This window comes from Hemitrygon akajei, chromosome 20, assembly GCF_048418815.1.
Source record: "Hemitrygon akajei chromosome 20, sHemAka1.3, whole genome shotgun sequence".
Classification (NCBI taxonomy): domain Eukaryota; kingdom Metazoa; phylum Chordata; class Chondrichthyes; order Myliobatiformes; family Dasyatidae; genus Hemitrygon; species Hemitrygon akajei.
In genome coordinates this window covers 65,815,585-65,829,010 of record NC_133143.1, presented here as the reverse complement: position 1 = coordinate 65,829,010, position 13,426 = coordinate 65,815,585, and the positions used below count along the sequence as shown (strand labels likewise).

General features: G+C 37.4%; 1 protein-coding gene across 1 annotated transcript in view; it reads left to right on the top strand.

Moving 5' to 3' along the window:
* The window catches only part of LOC140713942 (zinc finger CW-type PWWP domain protein 2-like), a 60,472-nt gene that overhangs the window by 34,911 nt on the left and 12,135 nt on the right, over positions 1-13,426 (top strand). Inside the window, exon 8 of the mRNA XM_073024635.1 lies at positions 6,629-6,762. Within this exon, the coding sequence (XP_072880736.1) occupies positions 6,629-6,762 (134 nt within the window). The remainder of the gene's footprint in view (positions 1-6,628; positions 6,763-13,426) is intronic.

Here is a 13,426-nt window from a genome sequence, read left to right as displayed (position 1 = left end):
TCTAGTGCATTTAATTCCTTAAAAATTTAGTACATGTAACTCGTGTTTTTGTCTCATTTTATTCAATTTCATATTCATACCAACATAAGCACATAGTCCTCAAGCCTCATTGCCATTTGATGAGATCACGACTGATCTAATAATAGCTTCTACTCTATATTCTCATGCATTTGCATTCACCATTCACCTTTCATCCCAGTATATAATCTATCCCTACATATTAGGTCACCTCTCATCCTCCGTCGCTCCAAGGAGAAAAGGCCGAGTTCACTCAACCTGTTTTCATAAGGCATGCTCCCCAATCCAGGCAACATCCTTGTAAATCTCTTCTGATTAAAACTAATCCTGAGTTTTACCCAAGAGGAAATAACCTTGCCAGATCGACCCTGTCAAGACCCTTCAAGATTTAATAAAGTCCTCGTTTGTGAACTCCAGCAGATACAGCCCTAAACTATCCAACCTTTCTTCAATAAACAAGATGAATGTATGCAATTCCTCTAGCAATAAACAAAAACATTCTACTAGCTTTTCTAATTATTTGTCTTATCCCTTCGTGAATCTTGTATCTGGATCTCTCTGCATCCCAAAGAAGTGACTTTCAACAATCTTTCAACAGTTAGAAACAAGTGACTCCTGCAATACCACCATTTAGGTAACAGAAATTTGCCTTTACAGAATTCGTAATTCAGTCTACTACCCGGTTTGCTGTCATGGAATTTATGTGACAAGTAAAATTAATAAATGCAAAATTAATTTTTTTTCTCCAATGCACATTTTCTTGGCATATGTGCATAAAAAATAAAATTGCAATATGGATTGTATTCTACGAACAGAGACACTATATTCAAAGATATTTTCAATCTCTCACTGCTACAGTTGATAGTTCCCAGCTGCTTCAAAACATAGAAATCTACAGCTCATTACAGGCCCTTCGGCCCACAATGTTGTGCTGACCATGTAACCTACTCTAGAAATTGTCTAGAATTTCCCTCACGCATAGCCGTCTGTTTTTCTAAGCTCCATGTACCTATCTAAGAGGCTCTTAAAAGACCCTATTGTATCCATTTCCACCATCACTGCCAGCAAAGCATTCTATGCACCCAACTCTCTCTGTGTGAAAAACTAACCCCTGACATCCCCTTGGTACCTATTTCCAAGCACCTTAAAACTATGCCCCCTCATGTTAGCCATTTCAGCCCTGAGAAAAAGCCTCTGGCTATCCACACAATCAATGCCCCTCATCATCTTATACACCTCTATCAGGTCACCTCTCATTCTCTGTCGCTCCAAGGAGAAAAGGCCAAGTTCACTCAACCTATTCTCATAAGGTATGCTCCCCAATCCAGGCAACAGCCTTGTAAATCTCCTCTGCACTCTCTCTATAGTATCCACATCTTCCTGTAGTGAGGTGACCAGAACTGAACACAGTACTCCAAATGGGGTCTGACTAAGGTCTTATACAGCTGTAACATTACCTCACAGCTCTTGAACTCAATCGCATGATTGATGAATGCCAACACACCATACGCCTTTTGAACAACACTGTCAACCTGTGCAGCAGCTTTGAGTGTCCAATGGACACGGACTCCAAGATCTCTCAGTTTCTCCATACTGCCAAGGGTCTTACCATTAATACTCTGTCCTCAAATTTGACCTACCAAAATGAACCACTTCACACTCATCTGGGTTGAAGAACACCTGCCAATTCACAGCCCAGTTCTGTATCCTATCGATGTCCCACTGTAACCTCTGACAACCCTCCAGACTATCCACAACACCCCCAACATTTGTGTCATCAGCAAACTTACTGACCCACCCTTCTACTTCTTCTTCGAGGTCATTTATAAAAATGATAAAGAGGAGTGGTCCTAGAACAGATCCCTGTGGAACACCACTGGTCACCAACCTCCATGCAGAATACAAACAATCTACAACCACCCTTTGCCTTCTTTGGGGAGGACAATTCTGGATTCTTGAATCCTATGCCTCTTTACTTTCTGCATGGGGAACCTTATCAAATGCCTTACTGAAATCCATATACACTACATCCACTGCTCTACCTTCATCAATGTGTTTTGTTACATCCTCAAAGAATTCAATCAGGCTTGTAAGGCACAACCTACCCTTGAGCAAGTCATGCTAACTATCCCTAATCAGATTATGTCTCTCCAGATACCCATAAATCCTGCCTCTCAGGATCTTCTCCAACAACTTGACCACCCACTGAAGTCAGACTCACTGGGTTGTCTCTACTCCCTTTCTTGAAAAAGGGAACAACATTTGCAAACCTTCAACCCTCCAGTACTTCTCCTGTCCTTATTGAGGATTCAAAGATCATCGCAAGAGGCTCAGCAGTCTCCTCCCTCGCTTCCCACAGTAGTCTGGAGTATATCTCATCTGGTCTTGGTGACTTATCTAACTTGATGCTTTTCAAAAGCTCCAGCACCTCCTCTTTTTTAGTGTCTATATGGTCTAGTGTTTCAGTCCATTGTAAGTCATCCCCACAATTGCCAAGGTCTTTTTCCTTGGTGAATACTGAAGCAAAGTATTCATTAAGTACCTCAAAAGGACAGCAGTGCCCAAGAAGAGTAGTGAGAGCTGCCTTAAAGCCTATCATCCAGTAGAACTCACATCTACGGTGATGAAATGCTTTGAGAGGTTGGTCATGGTTACAATTAACTCCTGAATCAGCAAGGACCTGGACCCACTTTAATTTATCTATTACCACAATAGGTCTATGGCAGATGTAATCACAATGACTCTTCATGCGGCCTTAGATCATCTGGACAGTACAAACATCTATGTCAGATGCTATTCATTGACTATAGCTCAGCGGTTAACACCACCATCCTAGAGTCCTTATTGAAAAGCTATAGAGCCTGGGCTTCTGTATTTCCCCCTGCAACTGGAACCTTGACTTTCTAACCTGAAGAACACAGTTTGTGCAGATTAGTAATAACATCTCCTCTTTGCTGATGATGAACACTGGTGCACCTCAGGGAAGTGTGCTTAGCCCACTGCTCTACTGGCTGGGCTTAGCTCAAGGGTCATCTATAGATTTGCTGATGATACAACCACTGTTGGCAGAATCTCAGATGGAGACGAGAGGACATATAGGAGCGAGATATTCCAGCTGGTTTAGTGGTGTCACAGCATTAACCTTGCACTCACCATCAGTAAGACCGAAGAACTGATTGTGATTGTAAGATGAGGGAATACAAACCAATCCTCATAGAGGGATAAGAATATCTCTGAGGATCTAACCTGGTTCCAACATATTGGTGCAGCTATTAAGAAGGCAAGACAGCGGCTATATTTCATTAGGAGTTTGAGGAAATTTGGTTTGTCAGCTAAAGCACTCGAAAACTTCTACAGATGTACCAAGGAGTACACTCTGACAGGCTGCATAACAGTCTGGTATGGGGTGGTGCGGGGGTGGCGGTGATGGGGGGCGGTTGCTCCTGCACAGGACAGAAAGAAGCTACAGAAAGTTGTAAAATTAGTCAGCTCCATCATCAGCACTATCCTCTGTAATATTCAAGACATCTTCAAGGAGTGATGTGTCAGAAAGGCAGTGTCTATTATTAAGGACCCCCATCACCAGGACATGCTCTCTTCTCATTGCTACTGTCAGGAAGGGGGTACAGAAGCCTGAAGGCATACACTCAGTGATTCAGGAACAGCTTCCTCCTCTCTGCCATCTGATTTCTAAATGGACATTGAACCCATGAATACTACCTCATTTTAAATTAATTATTTTTGCACTAATTTTAATTGAACTCTTTACATATACATACTTACTGTAATTGATTTTTAAAATTTATCATGTATTGCATTGTACTGCTGCTGATAAGTTAACAAATTCCACGACATCTGCCAGTGATATTAAACCTGATTCTGATTTTGATTTCTCTTCCCTAATAATATGGTGATTACTTATAAGGTGTGCCTGCTTCTTTATTTTTCTTACCAAAATGAACTATTTTACATTTTTCCACATGATACTCCATTTGCCAGATCTTTGTTCAACTTATTTAACATAACTTTATACCTTTGTGGCCTCCTGACTGCTTACTTTCTGACATATCATATTTCCCTAGCCAATTTCGTAACCTTGGTGCCCTCATACAAGTCATTGATGTGAATTTTGAGAAGTTTACAATTTGTTTTACAGTAGCTTATCAGTCATAACCAATCATTTATGCCTTTTTTACTGCCAGCCAATCTTCACTCCATACCAATATATTACCTCTGGAAATATGGTGATTCATCTTTATCCACAGCATGTTGCTTCTTCAAAGAAATGTTAATTTCTCATAGGAAATTAACACTGAGCCCCATAGAATGTGTTGTCAGCAAAAGTCTCTTACCATTAAAATTTTATGGTATGAAAGGAGGTTGCTTGGCTCCTTACACCACCCAAGAATTGAATTCAAACCCTCTTTTTGGGGAAATTATGGAATTCTGTGACAATAGATTACTTCTGTGGAATACATCTGCTCATGCTTATTCATCAATAGACTACTATTATGTATTCCATTGTCTTGTTTCCTTTTCCCCAAACATGTTACCTCATGCTTCTCTCAGTGGATTATATTTCATTACCCACTGAACCAGTTTATTATTTCTTCCTGTACCTCAGGCTTATCTCTTCATTGTTAATCACAAAGCTCGTTATATCATGAACAAACCTTTTATTCATGCTTCTGGAATGTAAGTCTAAATTGGTTACATGTACAGAAACAACAAGGATATTAGAATTGAGCCCTGTGGAAAAACATTACAAATAACCTACTGGTCATATAGGCAACTGCCACTGAATCAATTTTGAATCCAACTTGCCACTTATTCATGGATCTCCTGGGGTTATCTATTCTAATCAATCTGGTCTTGTTAATTTGTGGTCTTGTTAAAGGCTAGTTTAATTTTGAAATCATCCTTATCTAAAAAAAAGCAATTAGTCATACATCATTTTCCTTTATATGATAGCAATGTTTTAAAAGCATTTAGGCAGACATGTGAACGTAGGGAAAATGGAGGGATATAGACCATGTACACGCAGATGGAATTAGTATAAGTTGGTATCAGCCACGTGAGCCCAGCCAAGCTAAACTGAAGAGTCAGTTTCTGTGTTATACTTTTCTTTTTTTCTATGAAGTATACACCAAATTACTTCATTAAAGTATAATATCTGAAAATGAAAGAATACATGTCACATCAAACTTAATGTGCCATTGTCAGATTCTCCATTCCCATCAATATGTTGTCCTCTTCAGACTTATGCATACTGACCTAATTAAGGAGAACTACCTCTGGAGGTTCTGGCTCAGCACACAGCCAGTTATAGTTACAGAAACACAAGAAATTCTGCATATACAGGAAATCCAGAGTAACACACACAAAATTCTGGAGAAACTCAGCAGGTCAGGCAGCAACAATAAAAGCAATAATCAGTCAAATTTTTGGGCCAAAACCTTTCATCAAGACCGGCTGAATTCTTCCAGCATTTTTGTGTGTTACTACAGAGTTACAGAAACTATTGTCAGGTTATCTTCAGCTGATCAGTAAAATAGGGATAGGACAACCACTTGCCATCAAGATCACTACTTCCTTAAGTCTTTCTGTTTAGCATAATGATCAGCTGATACCTCAACCAACATACTTTTCCCACATGCATTACAACAAAGATTGATATCAGTCAATATTGTCAAGATTTTAATTTCCTTTTCCACAGAATAACAAAGGCAACAAGCAGACAAAGTCACCACACAAAGTTAAAGTTGTAAGGGTCAATGATGGCAACTATATGATCACAGGGATAGCAATGCAGTGCCACTCCTTTGCTAACAGAATTTGGTACTATCACCAACATGATTATGCATTGTGAAATGTCTGAATCTACCTCCTGATGCCTCACTGCTTGCAAACACTGTGGTAAATTAGAGAATAAGACAGTGAGATAATTCGACTGGCTTCTATGTTTAAATGTCAGTTCATAAGACATTACAAAATACATTGAATGATTTTGTGAGCGTGAGAACACTGAGCATAGCGGTGACATGCTTTATCAACTTAGGAAACTCTCTCTGCAATTCTTATAGAGACTTATTTCTAGTTTGGCAGTTATAAACCAGGAGACAGGTATTCTCTAACAAAAACTTCATTTCCTGCCATTACGTTGACTTGCTTTCTTTTTGTTGGGACTTCTTCCTTTCATATAATTTAGGAAAAGGTGAGAAGTGCATGGAAAATGCGTATGGTCTTCTATAAGGATTGAACAGTATTTATCAAGATATATTGCATTGTTTGTTCCAGGATTGTGCTAAATGTGAGAAAGAGCTTTCTGTATGTAGTTCATTAAATTCAAGTCCTATGCGTGAGCCTAATATTTGTCTGCAAATACTAATTAATTTCTGTTTTGTCTCTGATGTGTGTTTTACAATAAAATACAATTATTCATGGAATTAAATATTTTTAAAATGAAATGCAGTTAAAAATATGAAAACAATTCTTATTTTTATCTTGATTCTTGAATCATCCTCATATGTGCATTTTAATCAAATATATTAGTACAAGCATATAGATATACTATTGTCATATAAGATTAAATCAAAATCTTTTTCTTCAGATATTTTGCAGGCAGAAAATTTATTGCAGGATTTGGAACAAATGCTGAAGCAAATTAATGATTCTGACAAACTTGCTCATTCATTTATGCTAGAAAAACAAGATAGAGGCAAAAAACAAGGCCAGAAAAACAAGGTAGGTTCACAGTATACATTACAAACCAATAAAACATCCTTGGACAGATATTTGAGTTTATTTACACTGGACAACAAAGATTTTGCTTCCTGAATACTTTTGGCTATATCTTATGGACTTTGGACTGCTATCATGAAAATCATCTTGAATTTTCCCTATCACACCCCATTTTAAAAAAAATCACCTTTATTTGTGATTTCAATTCATAATTCAAGTTAAATAAAATGTTGTCCATAATGTAAGCTGAAAAGTTTTCTAACTTATCCAGGCATGCCTGGGCATGCTTAGGTAGGGTGGATGCTGCACGGCAGGACAGGTTTTAGAAAGGCTATAAAAGCAACTCACACACGCCATTCTATGCATTGCGTTTATATCGGTTTGTGCTCATGTTGATGCATGTGCTCTACATGCATAGCATATTGTATATACTCATTATAATAAAGTAATTCTATTTTCAGGAGTATTTGTGATAGCAAAATGTCTCACCAAGTTGCAACAGCCGCAATACTTTCTATTATATTTGTGACAAGTATACACTTAAACCTCAAAAGGCGAAGCATGACTCCTCTTATTAAGAAAGCCTATGAGCTCTACTTTGGTTGTAAAATTGGCAACCAAAACAAAGCTTGGGCTCCTCATATTTGTTGCACTACATGCACTGTTGATCTTAGTGCGTGGCTCAGAGGTACTCGGAAGTTGTCCCAATGATATGGCGAGAGCAGAAGGATCATGTGACAGACTGCTATTTCTGTCTGGCCAATGTGTCTGGTTTCTCTGCTAAAAACAAGAAATCTACTGAATGCCCTATTCTCCCTTCAGCCATGAGACCTGTGCCACATGACAATAGTCTTCCAGTACCAAGACATGGAGTCTAGAGGAGGCAGACGAAGAGGCCATAATGCACGAGCCAGGAATGGAAAGCAACATAGTTACTGATGCGTTGAACGAGCCTCATCTGATAACTCAATCTGAGTTTAATGACCTGGTCAGAGACTTGGGGTTGTCAAAGGCAAAAGCAGAATTATCGGGTTCAAGGCTGCAAGGATGGAATCTGTGGTCACCAGGCACAAAAATTTATCTGAAGGATTTCAATATTTGAGTCAGATGTTTCCCAGAATTACTGATGTCAAGATTTAGGAAGTAATTTTTGTTGGTCCACAAATCAAACAATTCATCAATGACAGGCAACTTGAAGAACTTCTAATGGGACTAAAAAAAATTGCCTGGAAGACATTCAAATATGTTGTTGAAAATTTCCCGACAAACCCACTGGCTGTCGATGGAGTAGCAGCATTTTTATAGTTGCTCCTACTCTACTTAATTTACTGTTTCCAACTTGTTTTGAAAACTTACTTTTAAACGCAATATTGTTTTACGATGAGGGGTGCCAAAGCTACTGAAAAAGAAGAGGACCCTCCTATAACTTTGGACTCTATTATGGAGACACTTTGGAAGCAAAAAAATGAACTTTCAGAGGACTTCCAGCAGAAATTTCGGCAACTCAGCACTGGATTTAAACGAATGGATGTAAAATAGGATTCTATTCAAAAAACTTAAAGTGAACATGATCAACGGATAAAAGAGAATGAAGACACTTTGACGATGTTGGATGCAAAGATTGATGACCTGGAAAAGATTTGTGATAAATAGTCAAATGTTAATGAAAAATTAAGACAGAAGGTTATCGACTTAGAAAATAGAAGCAGAAGAAATAATTTATGTATTCTGGGTTTTAAAGAGTTAATGGAAGGCAATCAGTCTTCAGAACTTTTTGCAAACCTTTTGGCTAATTTATTTCTGAATATTTTAAAATCTCCACCTAAAATAGACCGAGATTGCTAGTACCAAGACCTCCTCCAGGAGAACAATCCCATTCAGTGATAATTTGTCTTCATGACTTTCAAACAAAGGAACTTTTAATTCGTGAATCTCGTCGGAAAGGTATGATTGATTATGAAGGCCAGAAGATCAGAATAGTGGAGGATTTTTCACCCAAGGTGTTGAATGAAAGTTTCAAGTTTAAAAAAGTTATGTCGGAATTGTATAATAAAGTTTTTCAACCCTCTCTTTGTTACCCCGCTTGTGTTAAAATCATTTTGAAAAATGGCTCTCAGAAATGGTTCCATTTGACTCACGAGGTGCAGGATTTTTAAATTTACGAATCAGTTTATCTGTTCAAAATTTCCTACATAAATCTATGTTGTGTCTGCCCGATGGATCCTTTTTTCAGAATCAGCAGTCTAACTGTTCATTACTTTCTTTTATGAACAATTCTTTTTTTACTTTTGGTATACTTTTGTGTCTAATTTTTTTTGTACTTTTATTTCTTTGCTGAGAAAATTAAGGATTTAACATCAGTAAGTTTTCATTGAGTTAATACTTTCCAAGTTAATATGTTCTGAACTCTCTTAGTTCTTTTTAATATTTTATACTATATTATTTCATAAGGTTTTTTAAAATAAATTTAATTTTGCTCTGCTTTTTGTTGTGTCTTGTTGGAATGCAGTTAGCCTTGAAAATTTTTTGGAGCTCAGCCGGTAGATTGTTTTGGAAGGGTAATGTTGGTAGGTTTAGCTGTTGACTGCCCTTTGGTTGACTTTCTCTCTTTGCATGGGGGGTGGGGGGTGGGTTTCTTCTTTTATATCAGCTGATTGATTTTCTTAGTTTCATTTGTTACTTGGTTACTTTATCTTAAAGCTCATTGTTTGGATTTAGTATACATCCCAGCAGTTTTTATTCTAATCTCGCTTTTAAGTAATATTTAAAATGGACCATACTATTAATTTACTTAGTTTTAATGTGAAAGGATTAAACCATCCTGTGAAATATAATAAGATACTTAATTATATTAAGAAATTGAATGTCCCAATTATTTTTTAACAAGAAACAAGTTGGTAAATACGATAATTTACGTCTTTTCAGCTGTTGGAAGGGCGTATTGTTTCATTCCTCCTTTCAGGCTAAGGCCAGAGGAGTTTCGAATCTTATAGACAATTCAGTTTCTTTCATTCAACATAATGTAGTGTCTGATACCAATGGGTGTTTTGTTATAGTGTCAGGGAAATTAGATAATAAATTAATGGTTTTTGCTAATTTGTATGCCCCAAATATAGATGATCCAGGTTTTTTTGAATGCTTTTTTTCGCTTTTACCAGATTTAAGTCTGTATTCTCTGGTTTTCAACTGGACTTCAACTGTTGTTTGGACCCTGTTTTAGATCGCTCATCTTTTAAACGATTGACTTTTAGTAGATCAGCCTCCTTTATCCAATCTTTTCTGATGAAATGTGATATTGTTGTTATTTGGCGCTTTTTGCATCCAACAGATAAAGAGTACTCATTTTTTTCTCATGTACATCATATATATTCCAGGATTGATTATTTTTTGTTGATAGTCAAACAAAAAATAGTCAAACAATCGAATCATTGGTTCAATCCTGTTAATATAAAGAAATTGCTGTTTCACATCATGCTTCTGTGCTTTTATCTTTAAATCTTCCGGGTGTCTCCCAAATAAACAGATTCTGGCATTATAATCAAACTCTGTTATCTGATAAGGATTTAAAAAATTTTCTGGAGAGTCAAATTACTCTTTTTATTGAAGAGAATACGCTAAAAGAGACTTCTAGTCTTATTTTATGGGATGCTTTTAAGGCTTATATTAGAGGACACATTATTTCTTTTACTGCAAGTGTTAAGAAAAAAGCTAATAAGGAGAGAATTGAATTAGCCAATCAGTTGAAACAATTAGACCAAAAATATGCTTTGGCTCCAGATCCTGTTTTATATAAAAGACATGTTGAAATTAAAACTAAATATGATCTGCTTTTAACTTATCCAATTGAAACTCAACTTTTAAAAGATAAAAGTTGGATGATGATTTTGTAAAATTTATTAAGGATCAGATAACCTTTTATTTTAACACTAATACATCACCTGAAGTGCCATCCCAGATTGTCTGGGATGCCATGAAAGCATATCTGAGGGGTCAAATAATCTCTTACACAGCAAATCTCAACAGAAGATCCCGTGCAGATCGATTAGACCTCATTAACCAGATTAAAGATTTGGATCAAATATATGCCCAAACTAAGAACCCTGAATTATACAAGAAGCGCGTTGAACTCCAAACTAAATTTAACTTTCTGTCCACTCAACCTGTCGAACGCCAACTTCTCGAAAGCAAGAGTCGCTTTTACATTCATGGGGATAAGTCTGGTAAATTCCTAGCCAATCAGCTGAGGCGTTCCAAAGCCAAACAACATATTACAAAGATCCGGAAGGAGAACAGAGACTTTACATCAGATCATTTAGAAATTAATGACGCATTTAAAATTTTTTATTCTCAGCTTTATTCCTCTGAATCTCTGAATGACAATATCTCTGCTGATCAATTTTTACAGAATCTGAATATCCCCTCACTTTCATCTGATTTCAAAGCCAAACTCAATGCGCCTATATCATCAGAAGAAATATCTTTTGCAATTTCTGCACTGTCCTCAGGGAAATCTCCTGGACCTGATGGGTTCCCTGTAGAATTTTATAAATCATTCTCTTCACTTCTTTCTCCTCAGTTACTCTCAGTATTATCTGACTCGTTTAATTATGGCAAATTGCCACCCTCTTTCAATGAGGCATCTATTATTCTTCTTTTAAAAAAGGGCAAAGACCCAACAGAGTGTTCCTCGTACAGGCCGATCTCTCTGCTCAATGTTGATGTAAAGATCTTAGCCAAAGTGTTGGCTCATAGATTAGAAACCGTTATTCCCTCCATTATCTCTGATGACCAAACAGGCTTTATTAAAAACCGTCTCCCTTTTTTTAACATTCGGCGTCTATTTAATATCTTATACTCAGCTCCAACTGGGATTCCTGAATGTGTTATTTCCCTCGATGCGGAGAAAGCATTTGATCGTATAGAGTGGAACTATCTTTTTGCAGTCTTAGAAAAATTTGACCTCGGCCAAAGTTTCATCTCTTGGATCCAATTGCTGTACCTGTGTCCTACTGCTTCTGTTTTAACTAATTTTCAGAAATCCCAAGTATTTAATCTCAAACGTGGCACCCATCAGGGATGCCCCTTAAGTCCCTTTCTCTTTGATTTGGCTATAGAACCTCTGGCGATAGCATTTCGAAACTGTCCTGAATTGACCGGGATTTGGAGAGGGGGTGTTGAGCATAAAGTTTCTCTCTATGCTGATGACTTATTACTCTTTCTCTCAAATCCGTCTACATCCTTACCTCTAATGTTTTCACTTCTTGACCAGTTTAGCCAGATCTCTGGCTATAAACTTAATTTACATAAGAGTGAACTTTTCCCAATTAATAAAGAAGCACAAGAACTAACATTTCGTGATCTCCCTTTTAAAGTAGTCCATAATCAATTTACTTATCTTGGAATTACAGTCACAAGGAAGTTTAAAGATCTCTTTCGTGAAAACTTTGCCAATCTTTCATATGCTATAAAACAGAGTCTGGTACAATGGTCACCTCTATCTATGTCTTTGGTAGGTCGTATTAATGTTGTTAAAATGTATGTTCTCCTTTTTTTTATACTTATTTCAATCTATCCCAATTTTTATTCCTAAATCTTTTTTTGATTCCTTAGACTCTATTATTTTGTCATATCTGTGGCAGAATAAGCGCTCTAGAATTAATAAAATCCATCTCCAAAAATCCAAAAAAGAGGGTGGCATGGCTTTACCTAACTTTCGTTTATATTATTGGGCAGCTAATATACGTTGTGCTACCTTTTGGTCTTTCTTCCACGGCCAACCCGAGTGCCCTAACTGGGTGGCAATGGAGTTGAGCTCCACTAAAGAATTACCTATCTCTGCATTTCTTGGCTCTGCACTCCCTAGTAGTCTGCCCAGATCAATAGCTAATCCTCTTGTTAGACACACTTTGCGTATATGGGCTCAGTTCAGGAAATGCTATGGTTTCCAGGGGTTTTCCGTTTCCAGCCCTGTCGCACATAATCACCTTTTTTTTATCTACTACGTACGATTCAGCATTCCATGTTTGGTATAGGAAGGGCATTAGACATTTTGAAGATCTTTTCATTGATAATCGCTTCGCTTCTTTTCAGCAGCTCTCTGTTAAGTTCAACCTGCCTAACGCTCATTTTTTCAGATATCTCCAAATCCGACACTTTATTGCTGCTTTAATTCCTAACTTTCCTGAAATGCCTGCGAAAAATGCTATGGACCTATTTCTTTCCATTAATCCACTAGGTAAAGGTTTAATATCAATTATCCGAGATAAACTAGCAGTCTTACGACGGGCCCCTGTGGATAAAATTAAAATGGCCTGGGAGCAGGATTTAAATATCTCCTTATCCGAGGAGAGCTGGGACTCAGTTCTCAAATCGGTTAACTCAACCTCCCTTTTGTGCTCACCATTGCCTTTTACAGTTTAAGATTGTTCATAGAGCCCATATGTCTAAATCTAAACTATCTCGATTCTACCCTGGCATTAGTCCGCTCTGTGATAAATGCAAGAGGGGCGTGGCTTCTCTCATCCATATGTACTGGTTCTGTCCTAGCTTGGAGAAATTCTGGAAAGATGTCTTCACTACGTTATCGTGTATTCTGAATCAGCACCTGGAACCAAACCCCTTAATTGCTCTGTTCGGTTTTTGGGGCGAGACAGATTTATGTCTGGGT